This window comes from Nelusetta ayraudi, unplaced genomic scaffold, assembly GCF_046127955.1.
Source record: "Nelusetta ayraudi isolate G7.1 ecotype Tasmania unplaced genomic scaffold, CSIRO-AGI_Nayr_v1 ptg000011l, whole genome shotgun sequence".
Taxonomy (NCBI): Eukaryota; Metazoa; Chordata; class Actinopteri; order Tetraodontiformes; family Monacanthidae; genus Nelusetta; species Nelusetta ayraudi.
In genome coordinates, this window is record NW_027466061.1 from 15,237,815 (window position 1) to 15,258,429 (window position 20,615).

At 40.0% G+C, this 20,615-nt stretch overlaps 2 protein-coding genes across 4 annotated transcripts in view; one reads left to right on the plus strand and one right to left on the minus strand.

Annotated features, from left to right (window-relative positions):
- Window positions 1–20,615, minus strand: part of cacybp (calcyclin binding protein) — a 187,685-nt gene that overhangs the window by 8,619 nt on the left and 158,451 nt on the right. The gene's annotated exons all lie outside the window — the stretch shown is intronic.
- The window catches only part of tnn (tenascin N), a 32,621-nt gene continuing 16,750 nt past the window's right edge, over window positions 4,745–20,615 (plus strand). For 2 of the 3 annotated variants that reach the window (XM_076021342.1, XM_076021343.1), the window contains exons 1-7: window positions 4,745–4,908; window positions 11,630–11,824; window positions 12,106–12,306; window positions 13,115–13,489; window positions 17,309–17,442; window positions 17,530–17,659; window positions 20,201–20,383. In XM_076021342.1, coding sequence (XP_075877457.1) covers window positions 11,632–11,824; window positions 12,106–12,306; window positions 13,115–13,489; window positions 17,309–17,442; window positions 17,530–17,659; window positions 20,201–20,383 — 1,216 coding nt within the window. In that variant the 5' untranslated portion in view covers window positions 4,745–4,908; window positions 11,630–11,631. The remainder of the gene's footprint in view (window positions 4,909–11,629; window positions 11,825–12,105; window positions 12,307–13,114; window positions 13,490–17,308; window positions 17,443–17,529; window positions 17,660–20,200; window positions 20,384–20,615) is intronic. The other variant, XM_076021344.1, reaches the window with a different exon arrangement.

The window sequence follows — 20,615 nt, forward strand, 5'->3', positions numbered from 1 at the left end:
GAGGGAAGAAAAAAAAAATCTTATTTAGTTTCTTCTTTACTCTGATTCGCATCCAAATATTGTTTAATTAGAAAGATAACAGTTTCTTTAAGATTCTTTCTCCCCCTTAAACGCCAGTGTAAATCCCTGATATTGGAAAGTATGAGTCAGTGGACCAGGGGTCAGGGCTCCCACATGGTGTCTGATGGCAGGACGAGTAGACCCCGAGGACTGGGATCCACATTAGCTTCTGTTGGAAGCTCTGTAACAGCTGCTGCTCAGCAGTCAGTTGAAGCTTCCCATGTCTGCTCCAACTGACGCGCTTACAGATGTTATTCATTTGTTTATTTATTTTTTTTATTTCTTTTGACTCGGTGCTCAGGATTCAGGACACACTGTTTATGGTGAAAGTTTCAAATTGTTGTGCTGATTGTTCCCGAAGCGACAAACTCATCAAGTGGTTAATTTCCTTGACGGTCGTTCTACAATTCTGATTGGTTGACTGAAACAATCAGGCTTGTCTTAAAATGTCTCTGCATTGCTGCAATGACCGCTTGATTTCTTTTTTTTTTTTTTTTAGATGATAATTTTTAAAAATGCATTTGAGCAGGATATTTATATTAATCTCTTAGTTTTGCATTGTTCCAACACATTTTTGATTTTATAAGTGAAGTACTTCTATTTTTCCGAAACTGCTTTTTTTTAGAGTACTAGTATGAGAGGTTCATACTTTTCCCACCTTTGAACATCATGATGAAATCCTTAAAAAGTTCATTCTATCTGCCTTTACCGTTTACCTTTTTGTATTAAGATAAAACTAGTCAGCTGTAACACTTTTAGATCATGGACATACAGTATGAACACTATGTGTGTTTGCTTGTGTCCAATGAGGAAAGCCTGAAGGAGACCTAGACACAACCGCGACATATGGGAGGAAAACATCCATTTCAGCTCCATATGGCACTAGTTTCTCTTGTCTGTCCTTGAAAGACTTTTGCTTTGTCTGCACATCGTCAATCTGAACATCACATTCAGTTTACATGAGTTGGAAAAAAGATGCCTCCAAGCCATTTCAAAGTAAACGTGGAATGTTGCACTGATTGCAGCTTCTGCTAAACTGATTTTGCCATGTAGACAGCAAGTAAACATTGTGTCCATAATCTTTTATGATTTTTAACTCAACTTAACCGTATACCACACACAAAGAAAATAATTAGCCCAGTCTCCGCAATGTGAGTGGATGCTGCAATGACTTATGAACCTATTTCATGTTTTAGATATCTGTGTCTGATATTGTCTTGGGCCCCTCTGTTAGTTCAAGCACATCCCACAGCCCCTCAGTGTTTAGATTGCTTTCAGATCATTTTAGCCTTCTTAATCACCAGCTTCCAGCTCCTGTAGGGAAACATACAATCAGTGACGTCTCGCGAGGCCTCAGCCTGTGCGTGATCAAAGAAATGTCACAAAAAGAACGACTAATATGGCCTAAACATCAGAGATTGAAACGGAGACTCAAGTCAAAAATTTTAAAGCACACAGTCATGATATAGTATGAGATAGTTGTGTGTGATATTGATGATGGGTGTAACAGATTCATTTAAATGGGCACATTTTGCATTCAAATGAACTTTGGATTCAAATTAACTCTAAGGTAAGAAAGTTGTATATTTTCACCTCATCACTAGTATCTGATAAATTAGGTAATAGTTCAGGCAATAAGGTTTTCAGCAGTTAAGGGCGCTATATGAATAAATTAAACAAATGTAAAAAAAAACAACCCTGTGGCATGAAACAGGATCATGAATGTGTCAATTCATCTATATTGTGAGTATGAAATGCTGCTGTGTGTGGCAATGTGATCAACTCTCAGCTTGTCCAAGGTGTAACTCCGCCCCCTTGCCCCAAGACTGCTGGGATAGGCTCTGATGTACTTGCGACCCTGAGTGCAGGATAAGTATTCGATCTGGGAAAAAGCCTATAGAAAACGTCTCCACTCTGTGATTATTTAACTAATCTAGTCCTATACCAGTGGCTGTAGCATCTGCACGTTTGTAGGCCTGCTGAAGCTCTCTGATTGTTACAGCCAAACTCCAGATGTAGCTGCAGCATTTTTTTTTCTCTCGAGACGCTGATTCTGAAGGGAGCTTTTTAAGCTGGATCTGTGAAAATTCATTTTTTAATTCTTACTCTTTCTGACCTCATCAAATTCTACTTTGCGACCCAGCATTTCAGTTTTCCACCATGTGAATAGGGAAAAAAAGGTTCCATCATGCTTTTGTTTCTGCAAAGCTCATCAGTTAATATAAGACGTTCACTAATTGTGCCAGCATAAATCCTCCTGCACCTCCTGTTGTTTTTTTTCTTCCTAAGGTGGTGGGGGTGGGGTTGATATAAGGGGGAAAACATCCTGCAGGAGTTTCAGTGCTGAATCGATCTTTGGAGGAATGCAGAAATGAAGCCATGAAAACAACACAGTCAGCTTCTTGTTTTCTTAAAACTGAAATTGGAGTGTTTTGTTTTCTTTGTCCAGGAGTGGAAAAATCAATGCATCAAAGCGGACTCCATTTGAAATCCACCCTGCTGTGGGGAGGTGCATGTGGAACGTGAAATATTTTTTTGTCGTCCTGTGAAGGACTGTGAAAGTCCTTGCCTCCCTTGCTGCACGTTCCGGCCACAGATGTGTAAATGAAATGAGTGTAATGTGCAGACTACACAATTCCTGAATTCTTCACACTTCCTATTCGACATTCTTTGATTTGCTGACACAAAATAAGGACACCTTTGGCGTGCGAGACCAGGATGTTGTACCCGACTGGAAGGGTTGAGATGGATACTTTTTGTGTGAGCAAACCACACACATTCTCAAAGCAATATTTTGCTCGTCCATAAAAGCAGCAAAAGTCATTTGTGGCCGAGCCGTCTGCTGAAACCCAATCCTAATACACGTTGACGCTTGTGACAAACACGCTGACAACTTTGCAGGGTGACTGACTGCACCGTGCACGTTTCTGGATTCCTCTGCGCTGGTTTGGAGTCAGTAAATGTGCAGCTGATCTCATCCAGTGACTGTCTGCTCATGTCTCAGGACTCGAAGGACACCAAGGGAGGAGGCAGGCAGACAGAGAGTCGCGCCACCCATGGACACAATGTGGGCGGCCGCACCTTTGCTTTATCTCCTCGGCCATGTTTATATGATTTATCAACACTGTGGCAACATTTTTAAAAAGTCTTCTGATTCTGATCAGTCAGATTCTGCAACATTTCATCTTCCAAAGTTAATTAATTCATTGCCTTGATTCGCATCTTTGCCTTTAAAGTGGCGTGGATAGCCTGCCACTTATCCAAATAAATCTTTCAGTGTGATAAAATGATATTAAAGGCAACTTAATTAATCCTTGTCAGTAAACCCAGTTTCACAGCTGATCTGATAATGGAAATTAGCAAGAAAGTTCGAAGATGCCGCTGAAGGACGGAATCTGAGGCTGAGTGTTGCACATGTGGATATTGCAATATTACAGTTGAACTTCCTGAGAAACTTCCGAACTTCATAATGACTATGTCATTACTGAGCAGCGGGTGAGTCATTTATCCCCTTCTCAACATGCGGCAGAATGACTGATAGCATCTTCAAAAAAAAAAGAAGCCCCCCTCCCTCTGTGTGACTCACAGCTTTCTATTTGCCACTGGACAAATATGCCCATGATGAGAAAATTTAGAGCAGAACAAGAGTTGCAATGACTGTTTTGTGTTTGAATATTTCTTCCTTTTTGGACAAAGTTAGCCAAATGTAGCCATGTGTTCAGCTGTCCAACAAGTAGAAAGTTGCCGTTAACCTCCCAAGAGGTATTTGTTTGGTGCTGGTGACCACACCTGCCCAGAGCTTCAGCTCCAGTTTCATGTGAGCAGTCCCTTCATTCTCTGTGTTCCCGTAGAAATGTGAAACCCTTCTTATATATTTAGAGACAAACGGACACTGTCAGCGTGAAATACAGCCAACCTTGACATCTGGGGGTCTTTGGTCGTGGTCAGGTTGGTGTGAGTGTGTGTGTGTGTGTTCCTTTCTTGTTTACACACATGCAAAAAACGTGGTGGGGATCCTTGTTTCTTCTTTTTTTAAACTTTAACTGTTTCTAGCATGTGGCAGTCAAAATGCTGTCACTCTTATCTGATGTGACATGCTGCATATTGCTATGTCGAACAGCTTTTGATTATTCCAAGAAAAATAACCCAGGAGACTTTTCTGAGTTGTAATTTCCATATAAGATTCAGACTTTTTGGGGTCTCACTGGCAACCTCTTGACTCACAATAAAAACATCATGAGAGGGGCTTATTATCATCTTTCATGAAAACGTTTTCAGGAATCTTAATAGTGCGTGATATACAAGTTAAATTATATATCAAGTCAAATATAACGTCTTCCAAGAGATTCTTTGGTCAAGATGTGAGTGTGGAATGAGCCCCCTAAAAAAAATATGCAGTCATTTTAGTGTTTAAGGGCCTCTGTTAAAGACATTAATATCAACCTCCTACGTTTAATGCAAACATTCCACAGAAAGGTTAATAAAATAATAAAAATAGAAAAAATAACACAAGTGTAAAGCAGGGTGAGGTGTAAGTCTATGTGGAGAGCAAATTGATTTGGGGGTACCCCCCCCCCAAAAAAAAGAAAAAAAAAGGAAAAGTAGTAAATGCTGCTCATTATCTTCCTCCTCCTCTTCTCACTCTTCATTCAATCACTTCAGTAGAGGAGGGAAGGAGACACTCCCAGACTAACTGCCCATTGGCCTACGGGCATCTTGGGAGAGATTTGAACAAGTCAAGAGGGAGGGAGAGAGCCGTGAGGTGGTCTTTGATTCAGTGGTCCCGACCCGTCAACAGGTGGCACAGAGGACGAGAAGCAGAGAAAACGGTTAAAGAAGACCCTTAAGGTAGGACAGCTTTCAGCTGTGTCATTGTCTCATTGACAACGTTGGTTTATTATTAATGACATTTCTTTGTGTGGTAGCAGAGGAGTCAGCACTTTCGTTACACTGTGATGAGAGAAAAACTGAAAATGAAAGTGCTTGTTGTACATTGTATCTCCTGCTTCTTTGCACAAGCTCTCGCGGGGAGGGCCAATTATGTTTTTCTCTTCTTGCTTCCCTTCAAGCCATCTAAAAAATGTGGCTCAGCTGTTTGTCATCCGCCTTTCCCCTCTCCATCCATCTAACCTCCCTCAGCTCAACTTGACACCTGGAATTTATCAGGCGTCCCGGCTGGGTCTGAAGCTGCTGGTGTGAGGTTTGTGTGGCAGCGTCGCGCCACTGAAAGGCCGATGTTTATCAGTTTGGTGTGCTCGATGCCTGAAGTGAAGTGATGTGACTGTTGTAGAGAGGCGTCGTCAAGAGCCGCTCTCTGAAACCGTTTAAATGGCTCCTTTCATTGGTTGATGGTCTCCAGTTCCTTCTTAGGCTGTCACACTGTTCCACTTTTAAGGGGCAAATCGCCTCATTTATTTTACATTTTCATCCACCGGTTATTCCTTTTTCACAGAATGTATTATGTGTCTCATTACTCGTCTTTGCCATAACCATCAACATTAATGCACTGCTACCAGTTAATGCTTGGAAAGAATAAGATGGAATCTGTAATTGAGGTGATAAAATGCCTTTGTTAAGCACTTGTTAGAGTGAAATAAATTGCCAGAGTGCAAGTTTTCCTTCCTTCCCTGTTCATTGTTTCACGATTTTGAAACATTTATTGTCATATGCACAGTAACAAATACAAATACTGGTACCATGCAAAGCAATTTTTCTTGCATGTTCCCCTTCACATTAGAAAATAAGACGAAGAAAGAAAGTCAAGGAAAAAGGATAGTATCTGCATTACACAAGAGGGGCTTTTCTGTGCTCTCATGACCCATTGGTGGGTCCAATTGGAGGGAAATTGTAAAATCACAATAAAATGTAGAAGAAACTCACTTAGGTGAGACACTTCTTAGGAGATACTGGGACATTTACAGAGAAACGCAGATGTGTCTGCAGATTTCCAGCAGCTAAGGCCAACCAGCTGTGTTTAAAGTTGTTGTACATTGTGGTACATTATGTGACGTGTATCAAGGTTCCTCGACTCTTTGCTTGCTTCATGACGTGACCATAGTATATGATTATAAGGAGACCATGTCACGGCACAGTCAACGCTTTTGTAAACTTGAAATGTGTAATGGCCTTTATTATTATGCATTACCTATAGACAGCATGGTGTTCTGAAAAATGACCATGTCCTACATGATAAGTGCAAAGATCTTTTGCAAAAGTATGTACAAACTGTATCTCATATCATGATCCTCAAGGCTACAAACCAGACTAGTGAATACCAGATGGAAAAACTATACTTCCTTGTGTGCATTTTGGTTGCCATGGTCTGCCAGTGGAAAATGTGTCTTATCTGAAAAGGGCTTTATAATGACTAAGATAAGCTTCACATGCATATTTAGTTCATGTCAATCACTCACAAAACTTTATATGAATTAATTTTGTTTCAATTTCTGAGAACTTTCATTTGGATCTGTTTTGATAACAACTTTAAGGCCACATCTCATTCAACTCATTTTCACCCATGAAAAGGCAGCAGTACAAGTTCTGGGTTTAAAAAAGAAGTATGAGTGTTGAGCTTTTCGACTCTAATATCCAGTTGATATAGCCATCGACCCACAGAGAATCCTTTAATGTCTTTTGGGCGCGGGTTATTTTCCTGTGTGATTCCAACCCCACTATTTAAAATAACGATATTCAGAGGTGAAAGACATTCTCACAGGGCTGTTGATCTGGCGGATTTACCTTAAATGCTACTGTGCTGGCTCAGGAAATACACAGAAGCCCTCGGAAAATGAGCTGCAGATGTGCGACCTCAGCCTTGCACAGCGACGGAGAGAGAGCCATGTCTGAGTGGGAGGCTTATAAAAATTGTTCAGATTATGAGTCTCATGGAAAACCTAATGGTTGCAGTACATTTTCTTTTCTTTAGATATATGTACATTACCACATGACCCTGCAAAGGAAGACATGCTTTTCAATGTTGAAAAAAAGACTTATCTCTATCTAAAAGGCACTGTGTTTCATGCATTTCACTCTCTTTCCTTTCAACTTGTGCGGTTCAGCACCGCCACATAAGGGACTGGAACCACTTGGGTTCTGATGAGACAAGGTCCTTATCGTGGATTTTATATGGTGCGCATGGCAGCGGGAGGCAGACAGAATCATCAAGATATGAGCTCTGCTCTCAGACGATAATTGCTTTCAGCTTGGTTTTATTTATTTCAGTTTCCTCGTTCCGTCTGTGAGCTCTTATGGCGGCAGGAAAGGAGAGCGGCACTTGCAACCACACGTAGAAGCTCAGTCTTCCCTGTTCTTCCTCTTGGAAGGCTGTGGTCCAGTGATGTTGGCCTAGGGTCGAAGCCTTGCAAGACCCTATTTGTTCCTGGGTGGGAGGAGCGGTATTCTCTCCTGCAGCTGTCTGTATTCGCTCCACCGGTGGTCACTTCCACCTTTTGTCTGTTTATCACCTTGTTTCCAAGGCTTTTAGCACATACGGAGATGGTTAATACCACACAAGCATCTCCGCTGCTTGTTAAGACGTACTCAGTGAAAGGCCTTATCCGGACAGTGGTTTGTTGTCTGAAAAAAAATGCTACTTTTAGTGAGACCCCCATCTCCTTTTCTGTAAACTGTAAAAGAGATGTTTCGCACACATACTGTACACACATGGAGCAGATTCACATGTGTTTCCTCCTCCAATATAAGCGAGAGAACACACATCAACGGGCAGTAAACAAACATTTTACTGGCCTGTTGGCATAGCTCTGCTTTGACAACGAGAAGTTATTGTTGGGAAGGAATTTTTGACAGCGTTTATGGACAGGTTGAATTTTACTTGAGGTGGCTGGAGAGCCAGGTTGAAATGCTATCTGGATCCACGAGGCTGGAGTCACTCTGCTTTCCTGCTCTGGCCAGCAGCCTGATGTGCGCTGATGACTTCCACTCAATGTCAGTATCGTAACTGATGTGCTTGACTTTGAAGCCAAACCAGAGCTGGACATCTTTTTGTGACCGACCGACCTTGGGCGACATCCTGTGAATCCTTTCTGTTTCTGTTAAAAAAGGGAAAATTAAGTGGAAACTTTCTGCTTTTTATCATGCCAGATAATCAACTTGTCCAATACTTCTTTCCAAAGTACCTCATGTCAGTCACGTGTCCAACCGACATCTGCTCCACTCATCTTTTAATTACTAACTTCATATACAGCATGTTTTGTACTCTCAATGTCAGCCCATCCATCTGATCTCTCTGATCTTGTCCTTATGTCCATGACTCATTATTCCTCCAATCAATTCCGCATCTCATCAGTGAATACAACATACAGCATAAATTCATCTCCTAGGTCATTCTTTTATTCATTTCACTATTAATCGTTTGATGAATCCATTCATTTGATGATTAATCAAATGAAAAGCCTGTTTTACAGTTTCAGGCTTTTCATGTCTCTTTTCCCTCTTCAACTGGAAACTTACACAAACAAAGACAAAATTCAAAATGGCATGGCAAAATTCAACATTAATGAGTTAAACATCAAACATTTCAAATCTCCTTTAACTGTTACATATTACATTCACCCATACATTCATCTTTTGCATCTGGACCCATTTAGCCATCTTTCCCATTTGCTCTTCCCATCAATCCCTCCATACGTATTTCTCCTGCATGCCTGGGACATTCCCTGCGGTCAGTGCTGAGGCCCTGCTATGCCTGAAAGATCATAGCGCCATCTCCACCAAGGACAGCAAAAAAAAAACTCGAAAAAAGAAAAAAACAGGAACCTGCTAAAATTTAGAGCGTCAAATAAAACCGTGACAGGGAGCCATAAACATACCTGTTAAGCATCTGTGCGTCATCAAGCATAGCTACAGTGTGCTGTATGTTGGCTAACTGCTTGAATCTCCTCCCATCCTTTAAAAGTGCGGTCTCTCCACCTCTTTTACTCTCTTTCAGTTTGCCTTTAGCGTTTAATACCTTTTAACCTTTTCATTTAACATCACAAATTATACTGAATGAAATGCGTCAAAATCAACATCAAACAAAGAGACCACCAGTAATGTTATTTCATCACAAGATGTTATGGCTTTACACTGCATATATACCTAAACACTACTGCACACTGCATGTCCTCTTTGGTTAGAAAAGATTAGAAAAGACTAGGATAGAAAAGATTTAATGTTCCCTATGTGCTGTGACGTCACTTTCAACTCTGGAAGCTTCTAGTTCCGTCCATGGTAAATTCTGTTATTCCAGAAGTTTATGAAGCCAAAAGTAACATACAGCTCCTTTAACCCCTCTTTTTCCTGACCAAACCTTTCCTTCCTTCTCCTTCTATTAGCATCTCTCTGACTTCATCCTTGGTCTTGGCCATCGATGAAACACCCACTAAGGTTTTCGGTCACCACATAGGGTCAGTGAAGCAATTCCTCAGTGACGTCAACGCTTTCATTTCTCCTACTGGCACTCATTCCCAGCCTCAAGCTTTTGACCAGAAGCAATACCACTGGCAGCTAAAATTACTCACCAAGGTCAGATGTATTGAGTTTGGACTAGTTAGCGACAGGTCATGGTGATTTCATGTCAATTTGTCTCCTTTAAAAAAGGAGGATTGCAGTTTGGAATAGTTAGGCTTCTTGAGTTACATCCTGTCTAAATCATCAGAAGATCCATAATCCCAAAGGTTATCCTGCAGACAACAAGCAAAGTTACACTTGGGCTAAAAGTGTGACTCCAACATTCAGGAGTTTGCGATCTCCTCCAAATTCTCTTATAGTCTGATAATAGGTGTCATTGGGTTTTCTGCAGGATCACAAGGCTTTAGGGAAACTCGTTGATGTCCTAAATTGTCCAACACCCACAAAGTCCCCATGGGAATATTTTTTACATTCTGTCTCTGTCATTGCAGCAAGTTTTCTCTTTTCCATCTGCTTTGGTCATCAATGCTCATCAACCTTTTTTTTTTCTTCAAACGAACATATCAGAATAAATCCTCATAAGAAGAAAAAAATGCAGTTTTATAACATACTGTGTTCTCATTCCAGTATCTAATGCAGACACAGAGGCTTTAGTAGTGGCCAGCGAGAAAAGACTCTGATCCCAAAAACGTTGGTTACGTGGTTAGCAAAATGAAATGACAGGTTCTGTAAATCTGGCTTTCGTGCTTTGCACAGACGCTTGCAGAGATGCTGACAATATCTGAAAATGTCAACCATTTATTTGTGAATTCTGTATGATCTCAAACCATTATATCCATCACATTACAAAGTCAAGACATGGAAATAAAGAAGTAAAGTCAATTCTTGAAGACCTTAGTTTGCTCCAGGCCCTTGCAAAGTCAACACATTAGCAAATCATCTCGTCTGCTGCTGCTTAAACTTTACAATAGTAAAGTACAAAAGTTCAATTCTAACCATAACATGTCAGAATTAGATCTAAGACCACACAAGTTCCACTTAAACCTTACCAGAGAGTTCAAATAGTACCAAAATGCCTTCTAAAGGTTGAAACACGACCACTATTCTGAAAGCATGTAATTTTCCCCTCGAGAGAAGCTGCTGTGTGGGTTTTAAGTTCACATGACATCACTGCCGTTAGACACAATGACATCATTGGTGAGCGTGCTCTTTGAAGCATGGAAACGTCTGACAGAGCACAATTTATGATTTTGCGGCTAAAGGACTTTAGGGAAAGTGATGGCTGTTCATGTTCTGGTCTTGTATACAATGAGAGTCACATGAACAAAGTGAAAAAACGGTTAAAAAGGAGCACTTAACGGGAAGTATTGCTGCGCAAACCCTGTCACAAGTGATTTAGAAATCGGAAAAATGTTTTTAAACTTTCACTGAAAGAGAAAGAACAGATTTTACCCCCTTGTGAGCTACAGGTTAATGCCAATGTCAAAGTCTTGGAAGGTACAGTAGTTTAAAAAAAACCCCAAGGCTGTATACATTCTACTTTCTACAACGACTCTTAAAAAAAAGCATTATGAAGATCACTTGCTGACTTCTCATCTCAAACTTTTGAAAATAAGACAAACGCACACAATCCAAACTTTAAAATTAGTATTTGCATTTAAAATTAACATGAATCTCATGCACATGCACTTTTGGAAAAGTTACTGTTAAAAGAAAGAATTCAAACTGTAACTGGCTGTATTTACTGTTTTATTAAGGTTTTGAATAGAGATTTCATTCTTTTTTTTATCTTCTTCAGCACAATAAAAAGAGGAAATGCTGCCACTTCCTATTAGATAAACTAAGCATCTGAAACTTGGATCTGCCGCAAAATGATATGGGCATGGGAACTGGAGTACTTAGTGAAAGCTACTTTAAGTCAATAGCTGCTGTTCTCACAAAGGAAACAGTCACCATAAAAGTAAAATGTCATTCTGTGTCAAGTATCTTTGAGTTCTTCTGAGAATCATCACAGTGTTTTCACAGATTTTTACAGGTGTCTAGCCATGACTATGCGATATTTGAAATGTTTAGGATAACCTGTTGCCTTGGAAATCTGCAGTTAGGTGTCCTGTTTGACAAATAAGTGACATTAATCAACTCTTATCTTGTTTCCGTGTAGCCATGACAGACAGACTGTGGAGAGTCCTTCTCCTGGTGGGCCTGCATTGTGTGATGTCGTCCGTCAGTACAACCCACAAAAGCCTGGATCCCCCTTCCCCAGAGCAGGGAGTCACTTTCAGCCATGTCTATAAAATTGACATCCCTGGAAGCTCTAGCTGTAAACTTGAGCGCTTGCCAACTGGAGACGGAACAGGTGTTACACAAATATAAAATCTGAGCAAGAGACAAACACAACCGAAAGAAGGATCATGCAGGGAAAAAAAAACAACCAAAACAATAAGTTAAAAATGTTTTGTGCTTAAGAAAGATGCTAAATTAAAAATTTGTGTTGCAAAAGGAATACAGCAAAAATAAATCAATGATTTGCATGCATGTGTCTATAATTTTGCACAGGATTAAATTACTGTATAAGAATTAAGCAAAATTCCAGACAATCTTTTTATTTCAGTCGACGTAATGAGTTTTATTTCGTAGGTCTGCAGACAGAAAGCACTGCAAATGGAGACAACGACATCATCTTCAGGCACAACATCCGGCTGCAGACGCCAACATGTAACTGTGAGGAGTCAGAAAGTTTCAAGTCACTCTTGTACAGAGTCAACGGGCTAGAGGAAGAGGTCAACTACCTAAAGACCCAGTGCACTCAAGGATGTTGTGGTGGAGGCAGTGCTATAGGTAAGCACACAGCACAGTTTAGGGATGGAACTTCTACCAAAAGAGACCACATAGAGGGAAATAGCAAATAAATAAATATTTCTATTACTTTTTCATTGTGTATATTATACAGAAGAAGGAAATAGTGTGACAGTTTCAGGGTAAGGTTGCACACGGCTCAATTCAATTTCTAACAACATTAATGTGTGTCTCTCGTGTAGTGCTAAAAAACTGACCCTGACTTGAGGAAAGTCAATCCCTTACCATCCTTGCTCTCTGCACCACTCAAAAAATGTGTTCTGAATCACACAGTTCGAGTATTCTGTCCTTTGTGATATCTCTGCCAGGTTAGGTCCCCCAACCTCCTGCCAGGTATTCGTTACACTTTCTCATTGCCACCGTTTCGTTCACTTTCAAACTGGTGGAAGGTACAAACAAGCATCAGTTTTAGCAGGAAGCTAAAATCGAGTGTTTCAGGCAGACTTCAAACAAAGGACTAAACGTGCTATTTTCTGAAGATCTGGAGGGTTTGTATTTGGGGTGTCGGCATTAACGTGTTAATCGTGATGAGAGTAAATACGAGGCGTAATGCTCGGATTTTTAATCGCAAAGCCTTTTGTCACAGTTAACTCTGGAAATTCAGAGCTTAGTCGTGATTAAAATATTGATCGTTTGACAGCCCTAGATTTATGGATTCTTTACTGACGCTGCTCCACTGGAGCTTGGTATAAAAAAAAAGACACATGAGGGGGCGCAACATATAAAATGCGACCTTTAGTGATGTTGGTGACTTTGACAATGAATAATGACATGAGTCTTGTTTCCGCAGGCGTGACCACAGACTGCAGTGGCCACGGCACATACCAACAGCACACCTGCAGCTGTCTCTGCAACCCGGGCTGGGAAGGCCCAGACTGCTCCGTGTCCACCTGCCCAGACGAGTGCAACGACAATGGACGATGTGTGGACGGGAAGTGTGTGTGCCACCAGGGCTTCACGGGGGATGACTGCAGCCAGCAGGAGTGCCCGGGCGACTGCAGTGACAAGGGGCACTGTGTGGACGGAAAGTGCGTGTGCTTCCCGCACTTCAGCGGCGAGGACTGCAGCGTCCAGACATGCGCTAATCAGTGTGTCGGAAACGGGCGGTGTGTGGACGGCCAGTGTATCTGTGACGAAGGGTTTCATGGAGAAGACTGTTCATTTGGTAAATCATTCTAAAACATCACTGCTAGAAAGTGAAAGAATGAATATATATAAATATATATATGTATATATATATGTATATATATATATATATATATATATATATATATATATACATATATATATTTCTATATCTATCTATCTATCTATCTATACATGTATATATATATATATATATATATATATATATATATATATATATATATATATATATATATATATATATATATATATATATATATATACATATATATATATATATATATATATATATATATTTACACACAAACAAAATTTACATAACACAACCCGCTATAACCTGTTGAAAAAAATGATAATTGAGGCACACATTTTTGCAACTGTAGCCAGGGTACATTATACTCAAGCTATTATAAGCATAATTTCTATGTAGTTCCAGTTCATTAAAGCCTTTATAACAATGTTAACATAACACATCAAATAATCTGTTAAATGTGAGATCTTCTATTAGATTTTACCACCAACACTTTCAATTTTACTTACATTGTTTTCTGTTTCATAGGCTGGAATGAGCATTGAGGTTAAACGGCTTCATTTTTCACCTTATTTTGTTGCTGAACTAAGACAACTTCTCAGCCTGTTTGACCTTTGCAGACATGCATTGTGTCTATATTAGCTTGATCTCTTTTTAAAAGGTAAATTATACATCTAAATAGCAGCATTGTGCAATTATGCAACTTCGGATTACATTTTATGTGATTTGTTCTCTTCATGGGAATTGGCAAACAAGTTTACCATTTTTGTTTAGTCGTGTTTATGGCTCAGCCAGCATTAAAGCTTGAAACACAAAGGGCTTTTCCTCAGGAAACCAAAATGCTACACAGCCCTGGAGGACTACTGAACTTATGCAGCTGTCACAAAAAACCTTCCAAAACACGTTCATTCAAGTGTTTTAAACACACACGCACACACGCACTCACACACACACACACACACACACACACACACACACACACACACACACACACACACACAAATGTTTATGATGTAATGGAATGCATTTCAAAATTTAAAGAGTTCCATTTTGTCCCAGCAATGCACTTGAGTTAATGAGGAAGCAACTCACCAACAATGGCAACACACTGCACGGGGAGTAGGAGGTTGACTGACAAAGTTGAATAGTTTTGAATATCATACTTGATTGAAGTTACTGAAGACCAACGAAAAGCTGTCTAATTCCTTTCGGCCTTAATGTAGTTAAAAAGTATATATGTAGTTTCCCGGACATGTATTCCATTTGAAAAGATCAAAACAAGAACTATTTTATGTCTATTTACAGTATGCACCCTTGCTTATAAGGTTGCATAAACAAAAAGGACCAGTCGAAAAAATAATTATTATTTATAATTTTTTAACCACATAAAATTTGAATTGATCAGTTTTTTTAGTTTTTTTTTTTTTTTTTTTTTTAATAATGCAGTTCTAATAATTAAAGGGATCATTGTGACCTATTTTTGTGGAACTTTAAGCATTTGGCCCTCAGTTATTTCAGATACAACAGCTGATGTGTGTGACGGTGACCGCCATGGCCTGTAGATGACACCAGGTCACATAACAGGGATACAGTACGGCAGAACATATATCAGTGTTTTGGTGATCCCAGTGCTTCTACCCCTGAGAAAATTCCGCACTTTTCAAATGCCATGCTCACTGATCCTTTGTTACTGTGGTGTGTCGGGTGAAGCATGCAGAATTGCATTTAATGGAAATTTAAGGCAGGGCAAGCAGGACGGTGAGCAGTAGCAGCCAGTCGTCTGGTTCATAAACCTGTGAAGGTCACTTAACTTTGTCAGATCAATGGCAAAGCCTACTGGGTTCATTTATAATGAAATGGACAATATAGAATAAAATTGACTATGACATATAGATTTACAAAAAATGCTACAGATGAAAGCAAATTAACTTGTGTTTGGTCTCATTTTGAAGGAGGATGTATGAAAAAAATTTGTTTACACAGGTTCTGGTTACTAATTATATTAAGTGCACACTTTGGAAAAGTTTTCATTTGCTATAAAACACCAAAAGAAGACTAATTTTTCAGGTGTTGAATGGTTTTAGATTGAAAATAATTCAAGCAGAATCTTTTTTTTTTTTTATTGCACAGCACATCAGCTCGGAAAAGAGAAAAATCTTTTTAAAGCAGTTTTCCCTCTGCAGAAGCAAAAAATAGCAAGAGACCAAACTGCATGTGGAGGGCAGTTAAATGGAATCTGACATTAATATTGGCACCATTTTAAACTCAGTAAGGAAGAAAAAGTGCAAGGGAAGAAAGAAGGACAAAAAAATACATGATGTTGATCTTAGGTGTTGGTGGTAATAAGTTTGGGGAGAAAAAGAGCACAGAAGCATAGCCATGGAGACGGCCCATGTTTTTGGTGGCTGCTTGCCATTTCAACACCTGGAAGATGGATGTCAGTCTGCTCTGTGGGTGATGATGGTAACACGACTCTTGAAGCGTGGCTTTAGATATGTCCTCTAATGTGCACTTTTATTTCCTGCCACTAACCTGACATTTAGCCAGAGAGCCACACTTCAACAATGGGAGCATTGTGTCCATTTATCAGCTTTTGCTTTCTTTAAAGATGGAGAAGCAAAGAATGTTTCCAAAAGACATATGGTTGACACAGCACAACAACTCTCCAAGCCATGTCTGGTTTCTTTTTCAAGTGAATGGGTTACTGAGCTGGAAAATACCCCTGCTTCATCTGTCACGACTATAGTTTCAAAAAAATTCAATGACAAGAAGACAAATTAAACATGATAATATACTGTTTATCAAGGGTAGCATATGCTGTATCCAAAGTAGCAGCAGCCTTACCTCTTTATATCTTATATTCTGTTTTCTTACTGTGGCTGCTGTATTTCCATTATTTCCACCTGTGGACATTAATTTCATTCCAAAAAACTACATAATTTCCTTTTCCTGCTGAGGTTGAGGCAGGCTCTAATTTACTTTTCACTTTATTTACTTTATTTTTCACCAGAATTATGCAGGCACTTGTGTGCTTCTTTAAACAGACCACCATCTACCATTTATACATCCCATCACACCCATTGAATGCCCCCTTGTTTTTGGAAAGCTTCAGCACTGCTGACTTGCTGTCTTCTGGCTGCTCCTTTGTTATTTTACACCCCCGTAGTTATATACCCTCTTTTTATTCGCTCTTTCCATCATATTCTGTGAAGGTCTTGTAAAACCACCGAGACACAATAATTCTTTCCCTCTGGTAGAAGAGAAACCTCAGCATTAACAAGAAAGTATAACATAGCTGGTTGAGAGAAGCAAGAGAGGCAAATGTGGATACATTGAAATAAAAACAGGTAGTTATCGGAAATATCTGTTCCTTTCATTCTATTTTGAATTCAATTAAAATGTAAATGTGTACTGTGTTACGTTCAACGGTGTTGTTGAAAATTCTACACTGAAAAACAGACAGTTAGTTGGCACAAACAACATAATGAAAGAAAAAAAAAACACAACCTCATTTTTATTATTTGCATATAAATACACAAGCAGCTTGGCCATCATCTTTAGTCTTCCTCTTATTTCTAAGATTACTTTTTTCAAGCTCACTGTTTTCCCTTGTAAAAACAACAGTATTAATGTAAATTTCATATTATTAAGCATTTTTCAAGTCAAAGGAGTGACCTGTGTGAGAGATATGCATCTACAACATCCTTCACAATTAATACCAAAAAATGTTTTTGTGCTGTTTTTTTTATGAAAAGAATTTTAATTCTCAAACTACTAATTAACTGTGCGTGCCACACTGTTTTTCAGTCTTTGGCCCTGAGGGTCTGCGATTGGTCCGGGTGACCGATGTCTCCCTGCTGGTGGAGTGGGAGTCTGTTCGTGGGGCAGAGTATTACATTCTGAAGTATCATCGGAAAGGAGATGAGAGAGCCCTGCAGCAGGTATTGCCTTTATTTTCCCTCTCGGGTCTGTCAGCAGGCGTCCCAAATAGAAAGCAAATCAAAACCTGTGTTTCATACTGTGCGCAGGTTCAGATTGCCAACACAGAGAATTCCTACCTCATCACAGGACTGTCCCCGGGGGTCACCTACATGGTCCAGGTGTACGCTGTCATCAAAGGAACGCAGAGCGAGGCAGACAGGATTGAAGCTACCACAGGTGAGCTCTCCGAGGACCAGAAAAAAAAACGAGTGCCTTCGCCAGATAAGCATGAAGCATAAGGTCCCTTACTGTTTAAAAGATTGGAGTTTGAGTGTGACATTTGAATGTGGTAGTGGTTTTCAATGAGTACAGACATGAATTTATTAGCAGCAGGCTGAATGTGATGTTTCCTGAAAATCTCTAGAGGCTTTTTTTTCATAATTAATGGAGCAATTCTGCTTCCACTGGGATCCATGATGAAACATAAGATCTAGCAATGGGTATTACAAGAGATTCATCATGAGATCTTCTGTGAATTGAAGAAAAAAACATAATGTCAAACTCCAAAATGTTAGAAGCTGGGATCTGGACCACAGAGACTATTTTAATGCAAGTTTATGATGTTGTTTCTGTGTGGGCACTGCAGGCTGTCTTGGCTGTGTTTCATTCTGACCCAAGGCCTGTCTGCACGTAGTTTGCATTTACATTATTCCCTCAGTGATTCCCTGTTCCTTGTGGCCTGGCCAGTTTAAAAGTTGGGAAATTTAGCAGTCTCAGTAGTTTTTGTGTTGCCACTACCTGAAGCTTGCATAAACAGAGTGCAGATGTGTTCAAGGTGTGGAAACTGCTACACCACACTGTTGTGCCCAGTAGTAGTAGAATAAAACATTATCAGTAACACACAGGGCTGTACTTCTGATCTTCCCTCGGACCGATTATGTATCATATTATTTATTTTATCATCCCACATTTCCAAATCGTTGGTTCCAGTGGGTAACCACCCACACTTAACCGGGAGACTGGATTTCTGCCTTCTGAAAGGCACTTTTTCCTTTTGCTTCTTTCTTGTCTCTGTGCTTGGTTTTGGTGGGAAAATTTAGCTTTATAAGAGCATCGTCCACACAAGCTCTCCGCACAAAATAGCCTGGGACAACTTTGCTATGGTGTATTGCAATTAAAGTGGAATATTTCCAAATTAAGGGAAGCTCTGTTAATCAGAACTTTTTTGAAAAGTGCTTTGCAAATAATAAGTAATTGAATGAATTGAATTACGTTCACGATACACCTGCTGAATACCTGAAGGCCGTTGAGTAAAATACTGAAGGTTTTTGTAATTTCTTTGTCTTTTGCACAAATCTTATCCCCGGAGGGGGTGGGGGGGGCAGTCACCAAGCTGGGCCCTATCATTATTACTAAGTGTTTCATTAAGCAAAGGTTTGTTAACAGTTACAGTTAACAGTAATTGGGAGGAAATGGCACGGATGTCTTTAAAGGAAACGGACGTGCTGACTGATGTGGTATAGACAGATGTGAGGAGAAAACCATTACATGACGTTTGCGGGTGGGAGTAAGACGGACAAAGAGTGAGTCAGACTCTTGCGTCTGGTTCGCCTGGTCAGCAGTGGAAAACCTCACCGAGCATGGTGCTCCCATGTGGGCCTGGAAGAACACGGCATCCTCCTCCTCCTCCTCCACCTCCTGGTTGTGTGAGACTGACTGGCTACACACCATACATCTTCAAAAAAAATAATCTACATCAAAGAGGAGCATACGTGGATGTTATTGTTGTCCTCATGTAAGAACATAATATCTAGAAAAGACAAAGAAATGGCAACTTTTCTCTTTTTTTTTTTTTTTTTAACCTGGATACCACTGTTAGGTTTTCTCTGCCACTATACCTAAAATCCAAGTTACATATGTTTCAAATAGTCTCATTTACGCTGAAGGAATTTGATCCTTCTTTTTTTTTTCTTTCGGTGAGCTTGTAATGTAGTGGCAAGACTGCTGTGTGCTTGTGTGGTATGTATAAGTGGTATTTGAATGTTTTTCCTCTCATCTGAAGCCATTAGCAAGAAAATAATGAAGACGAACAAGTATTTAAGTGTGCCTATTGCACAGTCTCTGTATTTCTCAATTGGATGATTTTTTTCCACGTTAAATGATCATAATTGCCTGCCCAAGCTTTGTGTTACTACATATGAAGCAATGTGATCTAACTTGCTGATCATTAGGAAACTTTGTGAGTAACAGATGGCAATTTATAGTATATCATAAAATTACTCTATCCAGAGGTTTCACTGTGTGACCTATTAGTAAAATTAAAGTGGAAAAAATTATTTAAAGGACCAATTTTGAAAACCACCAAGCTATTTAATGTTGGCATTTGACAAGTGGCTCATACCAAAACAAGGTTGCCGTATAAAAGCGTCTTTTTACTCATTGTAGACTTCACAGCTTATTAGTTAATTGTTTTATTTGGACGGATAGTAAGTGTAGCCTTTCACTTGAGTTATACTGCTTCCAGTATGTGGTTGGAAAATGAGAACATAGGTTAATATTTTGATATATAATTGAACACCCTTCAAGGACCATTCTTGCGTGGGCCTCGTTCAGCCGAGGGTTTCATTGTACCGGGCTAAGGATTCTTTAGTTATGGAAGTGCAGCAGCAGCAGCACAGGTGCCTGTGATTAAAGTGACCTTAAGCACGGCTTGAAGTTCAGGGGTTGCAGATGTAGACTCAGTTCCTCTTCTTGATCCAATACCTGTATCCTTCTCAGATGTCTCGGCTATCGAGAACATCCAGGTTCTTGGCAAGACACAAGTGTCTATAGAGGTGGACTGGGAGAACCCACCGGCTGAGGTGGATTACTTCAGGCTCACACACACCAACCCTGCAGGGCAGGAGGAGGAGCTAAACGTACAGCCAAGCCAGGAGGCACGCACCAAGCACACCATTGTTGGTAAGTGTTGAAACAGTAACCTGGCTCGCCATGCAGAAAAGTTAGTGAACCTGACCAAGAACCCGTAAAAAACATTTGCTATATGGGAGGCAAAACCTGTAAGGTAAGAGGACAAGTGGACTTCTGCGTCTTATATTCGAGCTGACCAATCCGACTGAGGGATTCATCAGGCCAATGGTGTCCTATTGGTGCCATAGGCAACATTCATCACACCCTTGCGCCTGGCTTCTAT